General features: G+C 44.2%; 1 protein-coding gene across 1 annotated transcript in view; it reads left to right on the plus strand.

Annotated features, from left to right (window-relative positions):
- The first annotated feature begins 331 nt into the window (after positions 1 to 331).
- The window catches only part of NHSL1 (NHS like 1), a 233096-nt gene continuing 220406 nt past the window's right edge, over positions 332 to 13021 (plus strand). The window contains exon 1 of the mRNA XM_061207472.1: positions 332 to 614. Within this exon, the coding sequence (XP_061063455.1) occupies positions 332 to 614 (283 nt within the window). The remainder of the gene's footprint in view (positions 615 to 13021) is intronic.

Here is a 13021-nt window from a genome sequence, read left to right on the forward strand (position 1 = left end):
CTGCTCCTCGAACTTCCTTTGGCCGCGCGGCCCGGGAACCCTGGCGGCTGGAAGGGCGCCGCCGGGCGCCAGGCGGCCGCCGCTCGGACCCTCCGGAGCCCTTCCCCGCGGCTCCCCGGGCGGCCGCCGCTCCTCCTCCTCGCCGCCCGCCCGCCCGTCGGTCCGTCCCGCCCGCCCGCCTCGCCGCTCCCCGGCGGGTAGGAGCCTCCCGGCTGCCCCCTCGGCGCCCCGCCGCCGCCCGGACTTTTCTTTGTGTTGGATGCGGACTGGCGCCCCGCGCCGACGGGGGCCGGACTGAGTGCCGCGCTCGCCCGCGCCGCCCGGCCCGGCCATGCCCTTCCACCAGAGGACCGTGGAGCCCACGCGGCTGCGCCAGCCGGAGGCGGCCGGGGCGGCGGGCGCGCCGCTCTTCCGCTCGCTGGAGCAGGTCAGCTCGCACGCCCTGGTCTGCCTGCTGGAGCAGCTCGCCGACCTGTCGCGCTGCGCCGGGGACATCTTCGGCGAGCTCGAGGGACAGGCGGCCGCCCTGGGCCGCCGCACCGCAGCGCTGCACCGCCGCCTCGACGCCCTGCACGCCGCCACCGCGCGCCTCGACCACCGCCGAGTGAAAATCCGTGAGTGGCAAGCGGCTCGGGGGAGGGGAACGAGGCGGGGAGGCGCCCAGCCTGCTGCTCCCTCCCGCCCCCTGGCGGCCCCGAGCCGGCTCTCGGGCATCCTCGCGGAACCCCGGAGCCCCGGCCCAGCGCGAGGGTCGGGCTCTCGAGTGGGGACGGCGGGACCCGAGACCCGGCGGCCGTGCAGGTGGCGGGCGCGTGTGGCGCTCTCGGGTTCCGAAGGTTCCTGGCCGCCTCGAAGGAGTGGGCGCCCTGATGGAGTGTGAGAATTGGGCTGGCCCCGTCCCACTGTCCGGTCCTTCCCTCTTGTTTGTCTGTGTGGGAGGCTGAGAGGAGCCCCGGGGGCGCTGTAGGCAGAGGAGGAGCCGAGGTCGTGGGAGAAGGGTCAGGGAAAGGTAGTCTGTTGGAGAAGCAGGGTACCACATAGGTATGGACTTACGGTGATTCCAGTCCTTGAGACTTCAGGAGGATCCGTTTGTGAAAATCTCTGAGGATCTCAGCGAGCGTTGGGGCTGCATTCACCTCTCTGACCGGTGCTCTTACCTAAGTACAAACAAAAGTCCGCTTTTAGTTCAGCGTTTTCTTTTTTGGTGCTAATTTTTGCCTCTTCCCGACCCCCGGCCCCTTCACTGACCCACCAGCTCTTTATAATTCAGGGAGCCTTGACCTTGTAGTGCGACTCAGCATCCCATTCGTCTTTGTCTAACCTCCCCCAACTCTGAAAATCAAGTCTCTGTCCTGAGGTAGTGATCTCTCCAAGCATCTATTTCATTTCAGCAGCTTAACCAGCTCCAGTGAATGAAGTAACTGGAATTTCCTGTTGGCCCAAAGTAGAGAAACTTTCAGTGTGATGTTTATGTGGTTTCTCCCCTTTTGGTACATGGACTTGGTCATATTCCTCAGTGTAAAGAGTAAAGTGGAGATGGTTGATGAATTGCAGGGTGAGAGGGGAGGTGTTGGTGTAAAACACGCCTAGATTTCAGCAGCTGTGGGTGAAACACTGTCTCTCTTAGAATCACTTCATATGCAATCTTGAATAGCTGGTTTACATTTTTTTTTTTTCATCCTTGCTAGAAAAGCTTAGCTATATTTTACCACTTTACAACTGGAACAGTTCAAGTTTTTAGTACTTTAATACTGGTGAGATTGTTTGCTGTAATACATCTTTCTCCAAGTTGTGAAGTTATGTGACGGTTTTACATTTTACAGTTCATCTCTCTGATATTGCTGTCAACACATCCTTATAAGTTGTGGGCTGTTCTCAACCAGGGAGAGTTCCCCCCATTCCTCCCCCACCAAAAAAAAGTTAGAAAGGGGGAAAAAAGTCAAAATGGTCTCATAAAGTTGTTGGACATAACAAGAATATATCTACTTAATGTGAATACTGACCTCATGCATCAGGATATACTGCCTTAGTGGAGTGTCATTGTCATCTCAGTAATCACTAGATGCTTCTATGCCTTTCCCGTGTAGAGTGTCTGTGTGTAGGTGAAGGAGAATTTCACCCTTGAGGAATGCTGTGATGAGGCAGATCTGACTGCTAGGTGAACTGATCTATTGTGGGAACTGAAAGACAAGAGAAAACTCCCTGGAGGTCAAGAACTCCTTCTTTTGCCAGTTTTGTTTTACATTTGAACATATCACTTTTCTCTCTTTCCATACATATGCACCAATAGCTAAGGTTCATAGTCAAAATCCCCCAAGTTCCCTGAATTAACTAAGGTTGTCCTAATTAGTGACTGAAGTAACTCCCTTCAAAACTTTTCACAAGTTTCTTTGAATCTTTGGCTTTGATTTCATACTGGAAAACCTGGCTCATCCTTCTTTTTAATGATGGAGAAGGAAGGCTTTTATTAAATATAATTATGTCTGAGAGTGGAAGTACACATATAGAGAAGAAAGCTGAACTATAAAGACATGGTGTTTTTGTGGTTTTTCACCTTCACACACTTAACTTTTTTATATGCTAAGATGCATTGCAACACTATGCATTCATCTTATTTAGACTCTGTTAGGATTCTTTTTTTTTTTAATGTCTTGTTCCTGTGTAAAAGCTACATTTTGAAGTCATTTTGGTCCCCTTTTAGGCAGGTCTAGAGAATAACATGCTACATTAGAATGGACGCATAGACTTTTAGACTTGAAACTGCCTGTAAAGGACATCTCTTTCATTAACTCTTAACAGGGGAGGAAATCGAGTCCAAGAGAGTTGAAGTGATTCGCCCCAGGTTAGGTGGTGGGCTAATGGCACAGCTGGGCCTGGAGCCCAGACCTGATTGACTCGCCTCCTGTCCCACTGCATATATCCTGCCCCTTTTAGGGTCACGTGGGAATGGGGAACAATTTAGATACATTCCATAAACAGTCCCAAGGATGACAATGACCGTTTAATTTCATCCTTCTTGTCAGATAAACCTTGTAATGAGTCTCCCAAGGAGCAAGTAACAGAGCTGAACAGTTTATCAGAAGCCAGAGTGCAGCAGCAGTGTATATTTCACTGCCTGATGGGTCTCTACTATAATCAAGGGTGTGAGTGGAGCTGTTTAAAAAACGTATACACTTTTATCTTTCCAATACAGAAACAGCATTTTAGTCCTGTGGGCGAGCCTTGCCTCAATAATTCTGAGAAGTATTTAGTCAAGTTTGCCATTCCTCAAAATCTCATAGGTAGTCATCCAAAGTAATTTTTTTGTTATAATTGGGGATAACATACGTCATTTTTTCCCTCCTGCTTATCCTTAAAGACTCCCCTAATGCTTCCCCCAACACCACCAGGTTGGAGGGAGGGTTCCCATGGCATCCAGTATAGGCATCTGTTCGGTCCCTCCATCCCCACATTTACCAGTGTGGGCTGAAATCCTCTATTCATTTCTGCTCCCCTCTGCTAGATAGCAAGCTCCTGAGGTCAAGGATGGCTGCATCTTTGTTTTTCCAAAGTTTAAAACAGTGCCTGGAATGCGACAGCTCAATCGATATTTGAACTGAACTAATATTTAGTTTCCTAGTGCTCAGTGTCAGGAAGAATAACTACAAAAACCTTTGGGAGGGACTGTTATACTGACTGCTGCAAGTCTGCACGAACAAGACAATTGCTTTATTTTATTTTATTTTATTTATTTATTTATTTTTTTAAAAGGAACATTTTGTTTACTTATTTTTGGCTGCGTTGGGTCTTTGTTACTGTGCATGGGCTTTCTCTAGTTGCGGCGAGCAGGGGCTACTCTTTGTTGCAGTGTGCGGGCTTCTCATTGCAGTGGCTTCTCTAGGTGTGCAGGCTTCAGTAGTTGTGGCATGCGGGCTCAGTAGTTGTGCTCCGCGGAATGTGGGGTCCTCCCGGACCAGGGATAGAACCCATGTCCCCTGCATTGGCAGGCAGATTCTTAACCACTGTGCTACCAGGGAGGTCCCGACAATTACTTTAAAAACAAATGAAAGAGTAAACTTTCTGCCTCTTTAAGGTTATGAGTATACTTCCATAAAAGTCAAATGTCGTTAATTCTGCTGACAAAATAAGTTCCCATTGAGAATAGTGACAGTGGCCAGAAATCTGGGTAGTTACATCTTGCCTCTGGGAGTAATCGAAACAGACTTTTCTATACAGAAATCAGTAGACACTCAATCTAACAGCCCTGTATTATATTTAAACCCTGAGTGATTTGTTTCTTTTTATAATTAATAATAACATTATACTATGTAGCACTTTTATAACTGAAAGAATGTTTTTCAATTCTTGCGAGGTAGGAAGGCCAGGTTGTAGTATATCTGTTTTATGGACAAAGAAATGGAAGTTCTGGAATTAGTAAGAGGTATACATATACAGACATAGAGTCTTCTGATTTCTAGTCCCAAACTTCACCTTAATAGTGCTTCCTGGGTGAATACAAAATGTAATTGTCAAAACAGAATCGGAAAAAAGATGATTTGCTGGCTTTTTTCCCTTATAGTTCCAGAAAAGCAGATTTTTCTCCTCCTTAGATTCTAGAAGTGTTCTAAGTTCAGGGAGGTTTGTTGTGTTGCACGACTGTAGGGGCACCATTCACACCTTAGTGTATGTTAACTGTGCTTCCGTGGGGTTGGTGTGGTACTCAGCATGGGCACCCGTACGTGATGGCCTTGGTAGAATGTATACAATTTTTATAGGTGAGATAAATGGCATTCAAGATAGCTTGCTGGCAGAAAGATCGTATGGGCACTATTTTTGCATAAACAAGGTATGGGTTTGTATTGTCTGTATTAGGCAGACACTATAGCCTAATACTTTCTGGGTGGTGCTTTAAGTGTCAAGCTGCATTGTCCTACCTCACAATGACTGTTCTCCTGACCCAACCAGAGGGTTGGCTGGTCCTGATGTCAGAGTATCTTTGCTTTTTTCTCAGAATGAGTCTTTCATGCAAGGTGCTTGTCAGAGTTGGGAAGACAGTACAGACTTCACTGCACTCTTAAGAACAGGTTGTGTGATTGTTTTTGTGCCTGCCTGCCTGCTGATAAATGTTTGTTATTTCTGGTGACATTGGCATAAGACTTGCTTTCATTGAAACATACCACATGCTGGAGAGGATGTTGGTGTGGAAATGAGGTCTCCACCCACCTCTAATCCCTGGATGGTCCCTAAATGTACTAATAGAAACTGACAGCTGAGCGGCCAGATTGCACCTCAGGTTTAGGCGGCCGCAGGAGATGAAGCAGTGTTTCCCATACTTGCCTGGCCTTAAGACCTGCCTGGAACTCTCGTTTAAGTTACGGATTCCCAGACCCTTCCAAAGCTTGTTGAGCCGGAGTCTCCAGTATACTTAACAAGTGCCCTTGTGTTCTTAGAGGACCGGGAAGAGTGCTGAAATAGACAGGAAAGCTCATTGGGTTGAGAATTGGGAGACTTGAGTCTGGCTTCACCTCTGCCATTTTCTAATGCAGATTTGGAGCAATTTATTCAAAACCTCCTTTCCTTATCTGTAAAATAGAGACTTTGTCTAAAATAACCTCTATGGGCCTTTCCAATTTTGGCATTTTGAGATGCTAATGAGGGGTTACTATTTGATAATAGTAGTATCTCAGATGACCTTGTAAATACAACTTTGATCAATAATCTCTCTCTGATTCTTATCGTTAGGCATCTAAAAAAGTGTGTCTAAGATCAATCCTTTATGACCGTACGGACTCTTTTAACTCATATTTTACCCACATGGAGTGCATGGAGCTTCACATCTTGAGGGGTTAGTCATTTTCCAAACAGATCCGGTAGGTACTTGTTTCAAATTTGCGTATATCCTGCCCACAGTCCATTCATAGCTTCCTCTTCATCTTTGAAAAGCGATAACATCATTTTGGAAAGAGAACTGTTTAAATGCATTTGCCATATGTTAGATTTCTTAAAAAGAGAGTTATTTTTGAAAAAAATTATGAGCATATATTGTTTAAGCCGAAACATCAATCTACTCTTCGACTCCTGGGTACTGAAACTATAATTACTTGGTTTAAAAAGCTACCTACATTTAGGTTGAAATGATTTATTAAGCAACTATCTGGTTTTCCGCTATATGAGAGGAAGAGCCAGTATTAAAATTTCATCTGTACGTATCGTGTTAGGATTGGGACTAGCAAATGAAAAAACTTACATAATAGGAGAGAAATCTTTGAGAGTCTTAACATTTTGGAAGAAAATTTAGAAACAGAGAAGAATAACACAGTGTTTGCCTCTGGCTATCATTTTAATATGTTTTAAAAATCACATTTTAAGTATAAAATAAAATGGTTTGCACCTAACTAAGCACCTAGTAACTTATTTATTTAACTCTGTTTCTTCTCAAATTGGTTTATATCCTGGAATGAATTAATTTTGCAAGATTTGAAGTTCAAAATCAGCAGGATGGTGCTGGATGATGTTACAGTTGTGGTAGCGGATGTTACATTTGTGCTGCGCGCCTTAGCAGCACTTTAGACAAATGTAGCAAAAGAGATGGAGCATCTGGTTTTTTTTTTGTTTTTTGTTTTTTTTTAGTAGTGCTGCAGTGAACATTGTGGTACATGTCTCTCTTTTTTTAAAATTAATTAATTAATTTATTTATTTATTTATTTTTGGCTGCGTTGGGTCTTCGTTGCTGCGTGCGGGGTTTCTCTAGTTGTGGTGAGCAGGGGCTACTCTTTGTTGCGGTGCGTGGTGAGAAGCCATCGTGGTGGCTTCTCCTGTTGTGGAGCACGGGCTCTAGGTGCATGGGCTTCAGTAGTTGTGGTGTGCAGGCTCAGTAGTTGTGGCACACGGGCCTAGTTGCCCTGTGGCATGTGGTATCTTCCCCGACCAGGGCTCGAACCCGTGTCTCCTGCATTGGCAGGTGGATTCTTAACCACTGCGCCACCAGGAAAGTCCGGAGCATCTGTTTTTGAATGAGGATTCTTCTGAGAAAAGGCCCTGGAGGTCCCAGCCTCAGTCCCTTTCCTTGTGGATTAAATGACATGTCTGTGAGAGCATTTAGCATCACTCCAACAAAAAAAATGACATCAGTGGTATCAATATCTAGGCAGCAGCACAATTCCAGTTTCTGGTATTGGGCTGTCTTTTCGGCAACTTTGTATTGTCTGATAGCGAGGACAGCTAATGTCAGAGCACTTGCTATAGGCCAGACACTTTACTATGTACAACAGCTCCAGGAAATGGATACCATTATTATTTCTGTTTGACAGATGATGCAGCTAAGCCACAAATAATTTGTTTGTCTGCATTCACAGCTAGTAAGCAACAGAGCTGGGATTTGAACCCAGGCAGACCTGTGTCCAGAGCCTGTCCTAACCATTCTGCAGTACTGTCTCTCCTCAAGTCATGATATTTTGTACTCAGATGAGGAAAGCTGATGCTAAGAGGATGTGGCAGAAACCTGGCAAATGTCTGGTGGGGGCGGACCGGGGGAAACTCTTAAGTCTTTTGATCTTCTCCCTTTTCCTTCTTTTTTGGTTTTGAAACCTCTCAAACTATTAGCATATAGCCAAGAAATTTGAGACATGCCTCTGAAGTACTTAGCACAGTGCTTGGCACACAGCTAATGTGTATTTAGCCTTTGCTGTTGTTTTGATGACAGTGAAGGCTGAGTTAGCATCTGAGGGTCCATGGATGTTCGTGTACTACTGCAGGTGGCCCAGTCCGCTCACTGAAGCCTAGAAGATGAAGCTTTGGTCAGAGATAAACGTATAGATACTTCTCATTTGAAAACCAGAGAGTTCTGCCCAGGATCTTAAAGTACATGTGGTTCCTGACAGGAAGGTGGGAAGGGTGGTGGTTTCTTTCTGCCTCCCAGGGGTCTGGCTTGTGGAGCTGGGGTTGGAGGAGCGAGCCTTTCTCCCGGGACCTTTCTGAGGATGTCTGAGAGCCTCTTCACCTCCATTTCCTCCTTTCTCCTTGTAGCAACTGCAGACCCAGCTCAGCTCCCACTGGGTTCTTAGCTCTAAGAGCGTCCCCTTTACCCCAGATGCCCAGGGAGCTGTCAGCACCTAAACCCTGCTCCTACCTGATTTCACATCCCCACTCAGAACTTGAGGGGAGCTGCTCAGACCTCAGCTTTCCCTGGGCATCTTGGGACACAGAGCAGTTGTTAGCACTATTTCATTCACCTCGTGTTTCCCACACTTTCGGAGTTATCAGATGCACCTGGACCCTGTTTAAAAACAGATTCCCAGAGATTCTGGAGACTCTGAGTCAGCAAGTCTGGGGTGAGGCCAGGAACACGCCTGGCTGACAAGTACCCCCAGGTGATTCTGATTAACCGAGTTTTGGAAACACCAGTCTGTGCTACGTGTTAGGAATCTGGTCCATTGAAGATGGCGGGCTAGTCCTCCATTCATGAAGTGTATTTGGGGTTATTCTGCTAGTGGTGAGTTGTGAGGGGTACAAGAGGAACAGGGTCCTTCTTCAGGTACTTTACCGTATGGTGTCAATGATTCAATATGTAAGTAAATATTAAGGAATTAACCATTATTGACAACATCATTTCCTCCCTTCTGGAATAAGATTTTTTTTTCCCCTGTGGGATGGTGGGAATTTTCTTCCATTAGTATTCTTTTATTTTCACTTATTCTTCTGATTTGTTTCACAAGAAATTACCCACCCCCACCCCCAGAGGAAAGCAGTGTCTTGCTTGGGGAGAACAAACAACTGTTTCTGGTTATTCTGCAGGGAAATCCTCTCTTGTTCTTTCCTCTACTTTTTACCCCTTCAGATTAAAAGCTGGTAAAGTACTGTGTGGGGGATTGTGCAGTAACTGGCTGATTAAAACGGCAATAACACATGGTAAAATAAAATGGGGGCTTGCTACATGGCTATATTAGACATCCGACGAAATGTTCTGAGGACTCAGAGAGCACAATGTATATATAGCAAAGGAAATCGAGTTAAGTGGAGGCTATGCTATGCACAGCCAACTTATGCCTGACTATGTTGGCATCTGAGAACGACCGTTGAGGCACTCTGCCATCTCCCCGCTGATGGTCTGGCTGCGGTGACCACTATCTAGGCAAGGGCGCCGCCTTCCATCTCTCAGGATGTTCCAGCTGTACTTAGCTAGCTGGTGGCATCTCAGGGAGCTCCAGGTAGCCTGACTCTACAGCTGGGATTCTTTACTTCTGCATTATATGAGGGCTAAGGTTGGTGGAAAATCATGATGCATTCCAAATAATCTTAGCATAACTTATCATTTAATTTATTGAATAGGCAATACATTTACATTGTTGAAAAAAATATATACAAAGTTATGCATTGAAAAGTCTCACTCCTGCTTCTGTCCCCTTTCTGCCTTGTCCTCCCCCACTGCACTAGAATAACCACTTTATTAACTTCTCTGTATTCTTCCAGAATTTCTTCATGCAAACATAAAAATGTTAATTTATGTTATTTTCCTTTCGTTTGCTATCAATATATAATTTCTGGATTGTCCTATTGCCTTTCTTTATTTGTATATGTGATCCAAAGTGATTATTTTCATTATTTTTCTGTATGTCTTTTAAGCCAGTTTCTTTTTTTTTTTTTTAATTATTTATTTATTTATTTATTTATGGCTGTGTTGGGTCTTCGTTTCCGTGCGACGGTTTTCTCTAGTTACGGCAAGCGGGGGCCACTCTTCATCGCGGTGCGCGGGCCTCTCACCATCGCGGCCTCTCTTGCTGCGGAGCACAGGCTCCAGACGCACAGGCTCAGTAATTGTGGCTCACGGGCCTAGTCGCTCCGCGGCATGTGGGATCCTCCCAGACCAGGGCTCGAACCCGTGTGCCCTGCATTGGCAGGCGGATTCTCAACCACTGCGCCACCAGGGAAGCCCCAGTTTCTTTTTTATTTGTAAAATCGAAGTTAACTTTTTTTTTGTGAGAGAATGCAGTTGATTTGGGAAAAACAAGATTAATTAACCTTGAAATGGATTGTTAATCTAAGCACCTTCTTAAATGTTTTTGATTGCCAGTGCTTTGATTTAGATACATTTAAAAATATGAGCTTCCCAAGAGATGATTGATCTTTTCCTGTATTAACAAAGGAAAAGGGAGGAGGGGCTTCTGTTAAATGTTTGTAAGAACACAGTGTAAGTTGAGTTTATTTAAAAGTGGGCATTTTCTGCCTTTTATCTGGATATCCAGCATGCTGCATGTGAATTACTTGCTGACGTGGGAGGAGACTATTACTGATATAGGGCTGCATTTGAATTTTAGTGTGGAATGTTTTACTCTGAGATAGTGACTTCATTAGCTAAATAAATGCATATGATCCGGAGGTCTGCTTGGTATTTTAACTTCACTGGCTTGGTTATATCTACCTTGACTGCAGAGTACAGTGCAGAGTGACACTCATAGACATTTGAATGAAGCAACTATGGACATTTGAGTTGGTTTTTTTTCTGGTTGTCAGCCTGCTTAAGACCAAAGGTTGGTACTGAATTAGTATAGAAATGACTAACTTAAACATTATTCATGAGTGTAGACTCAGAAACTTAATCATTGAATTACACAGACTACCGTGTAGTTTTGTGTAAATAAAAGTACATTAAAAAGCCTTCAGCCTTGCAAAGTATGTCATCAAATAGTTCTGATTATAAAATTATAATGTATATTCATCATATATTTCAAACCTGTAAAGTACAGAGAATATAAAGAAGAAAAAGTATTACAACCTAGGGAGTGTCCATTTCCTCTTTTTTTTCTGATTAATAAATATGTATGGATCTATCTATAAGTATAGCAATAGACAGCATTTTTAACAGAACGGGGAACATCACTGTCGCTATATAATTTTTGGTCCTGATCTTTTAAAACCTAGCTTATATTGTGAGAATTTCCCCCAGGTCATTGACATCCAGAGGCTGTTTTAAATAGGAGAAGCATTGGGGTGCATCTCTCTGACAATCTCTTACTTTGCTTTGGCTCCCAAGTGAAGTCCTTATGATGTTCCCAGGGGTCTGTGTGTTCACACAAGAGTTATCAAGCAGACAGAATTTTTTTTTTTTTTCTCCTGGTGCTTCGTAGGGTTTGTTCTGTGTTTAGTTATTTGAGAACTGGTCAGTGGTACTCATGAGTAGTGTCTAGGAGAGGATGTGTTGGAGTTTTATCCGTTAGTCCAGTGGATTGCTAAGTCTTTGTCATTATCCCCATCTGCTTGAAAAATTCATCATATTTTATGTCTAAGATTGTTTGCCCAATACCACGGTTCTCTGTATCCTTGCAGCGAACAGATCATTGAGTCAAAAGATAGTTGTCTCCTTCCTTCTTTACTGGTTCTTTAGTTGAGCTACCTTCCTGTTGTACTAATAAATATTATGTTGCTGTTTTTCCTCTGAAGTTGCATTTCTTTTTCCCTTGAAACACAAGTAACATTTCCCTTTTCCCTTCACCAAAATGGCAATTAGAAATCTGTCTCAAGGTTTCTCACCTTGGCGGGCACCTTGTCTTGGCAACGTATGGGGTCTGTTTAGATTCAGCTCAACAAGATTTAAAAACAAAGATCTGCCAACTATCTCTTGCTGCAACTTCGGTTCTTGTTTTGTGGAAAGATGAGGATTAACCTTGTTCCTTTTATTGTAAATGTTGGATGGTTTAGTTGAAAAATGAATAGTCTGTGGAAAAATAGGGGGACGGGGCAAATTCACTCATGATAACGGTGGCAGGGGATGAAGGTGTGTAATGGGTGGGAGAAATGTCTTTGAGTGCCATTAGTACATTTCACATAATCTAAATATATTGCTTGTAAATTGCCCAGTCCGCTTAATAATAAGTATTTACGTTAACATTGATGGGATGACATTTGTAGCTAACATTTGTAGGCTACTTACTGTGGGCCAGTTTCATTAATCCACATAAAAACTGTGTAAGAGAGACATTACCACCCCCACTTTACTTTTCCTGAGGGGCACAGAGAGGTAAGGTAATTTGCCCAAGGTCACAGAACTGGTAAGTGGTAGAGACAAAATATGGTATAGGTGAGTTGTGTTTAAACATTTTATTTGAATGATTTTAGTTAATTTTTTTTTTTTTAATTAATTAATTAATTTATTTATTTTTCGCTGTGTTGGGTCTTCGTTTCTGTGCGAGGGCTTTCTCTAGTTGCGGCAAGCGGGGGCCACTCTTCATCGCGGTGCGCGGGCCTCTCACTATCGTGGCCTCTCTTGTTGCGGAGCACAGGCTCCAGACGCGCAGGCTCAGTAGTTGTGGCTCACGGGCCTAGTTGCTCCACGGCATGTGGGATCTTCCCAGACCAGGGCTCGAACCCGTGTCCTCTGCATTAGCAGGCAGATTCTCAACCACTGCGCCACCAGGGAAGCCCGATTTTAGTTAATTTTTGTGAACTTTTAAGTTCATTTTAATATTGAAAAATTTCTGAATATGCCTAGGGGTTGATAGGTATTTTCCATTTTATTCTGGTTATTTTTAATCATTTTGCCACTAGCCCAGTGGCATGACCCATGGAGGTGAATTAGCAGCCCACGTGACAGTGCTCTTGTGAATCTGTAGAGAATTAATGAAGTTTGCCTGGTTGTTTGAGCTGCGCTGATGAAAGGTGCTCTCGTCTCTAAATACAAAGTCTTTTTGTTAATGCGTCCCATCTTCTGGTCTCTTTTCCTTTGCCAGACATTCATGATCAGTGTCAGAAGAGAGGTGATATAGGAACAAATTCAATTTCAGGCTTATTTTTATTTAGTGGTATGTTAAGGGGGCAAATTCTCTTCTTGCCTTTCCCTTCTCTCCCCAAGCCTGCTGTATTTAAATACTGTGACACTGTAACATGCTATCTCAAGCTTATACCTCAAGGAAATGGCTTAGTTTACTTGTTAGTGATGGAGGAGGAGAGTAGCTGGTTGATACTCCACTCTCTAGCACATTTACCTGTGTTAACAGAAAATACCTTTAACCGCGTGGTGCTTGCTGGTGGCAGCGGCCATGGGAATTGG

This window comes from Eubalaena glacialis, chromosome 12, assembly GCF_028564815.1.
Source record: "Eubalaena glacialis isolate mEubGla1 chromosome 12, mEubGla1.1.hap2.+ XY, whole genome shotgun sequence".
Classification (NCBI taxonomy): domain Eukaryota; kingdom Metazoa; phylum Chordata; class Mammalia; order Artiodactyla; family Balaenidae; genus Eubalaena; species Eubalaena glacialis.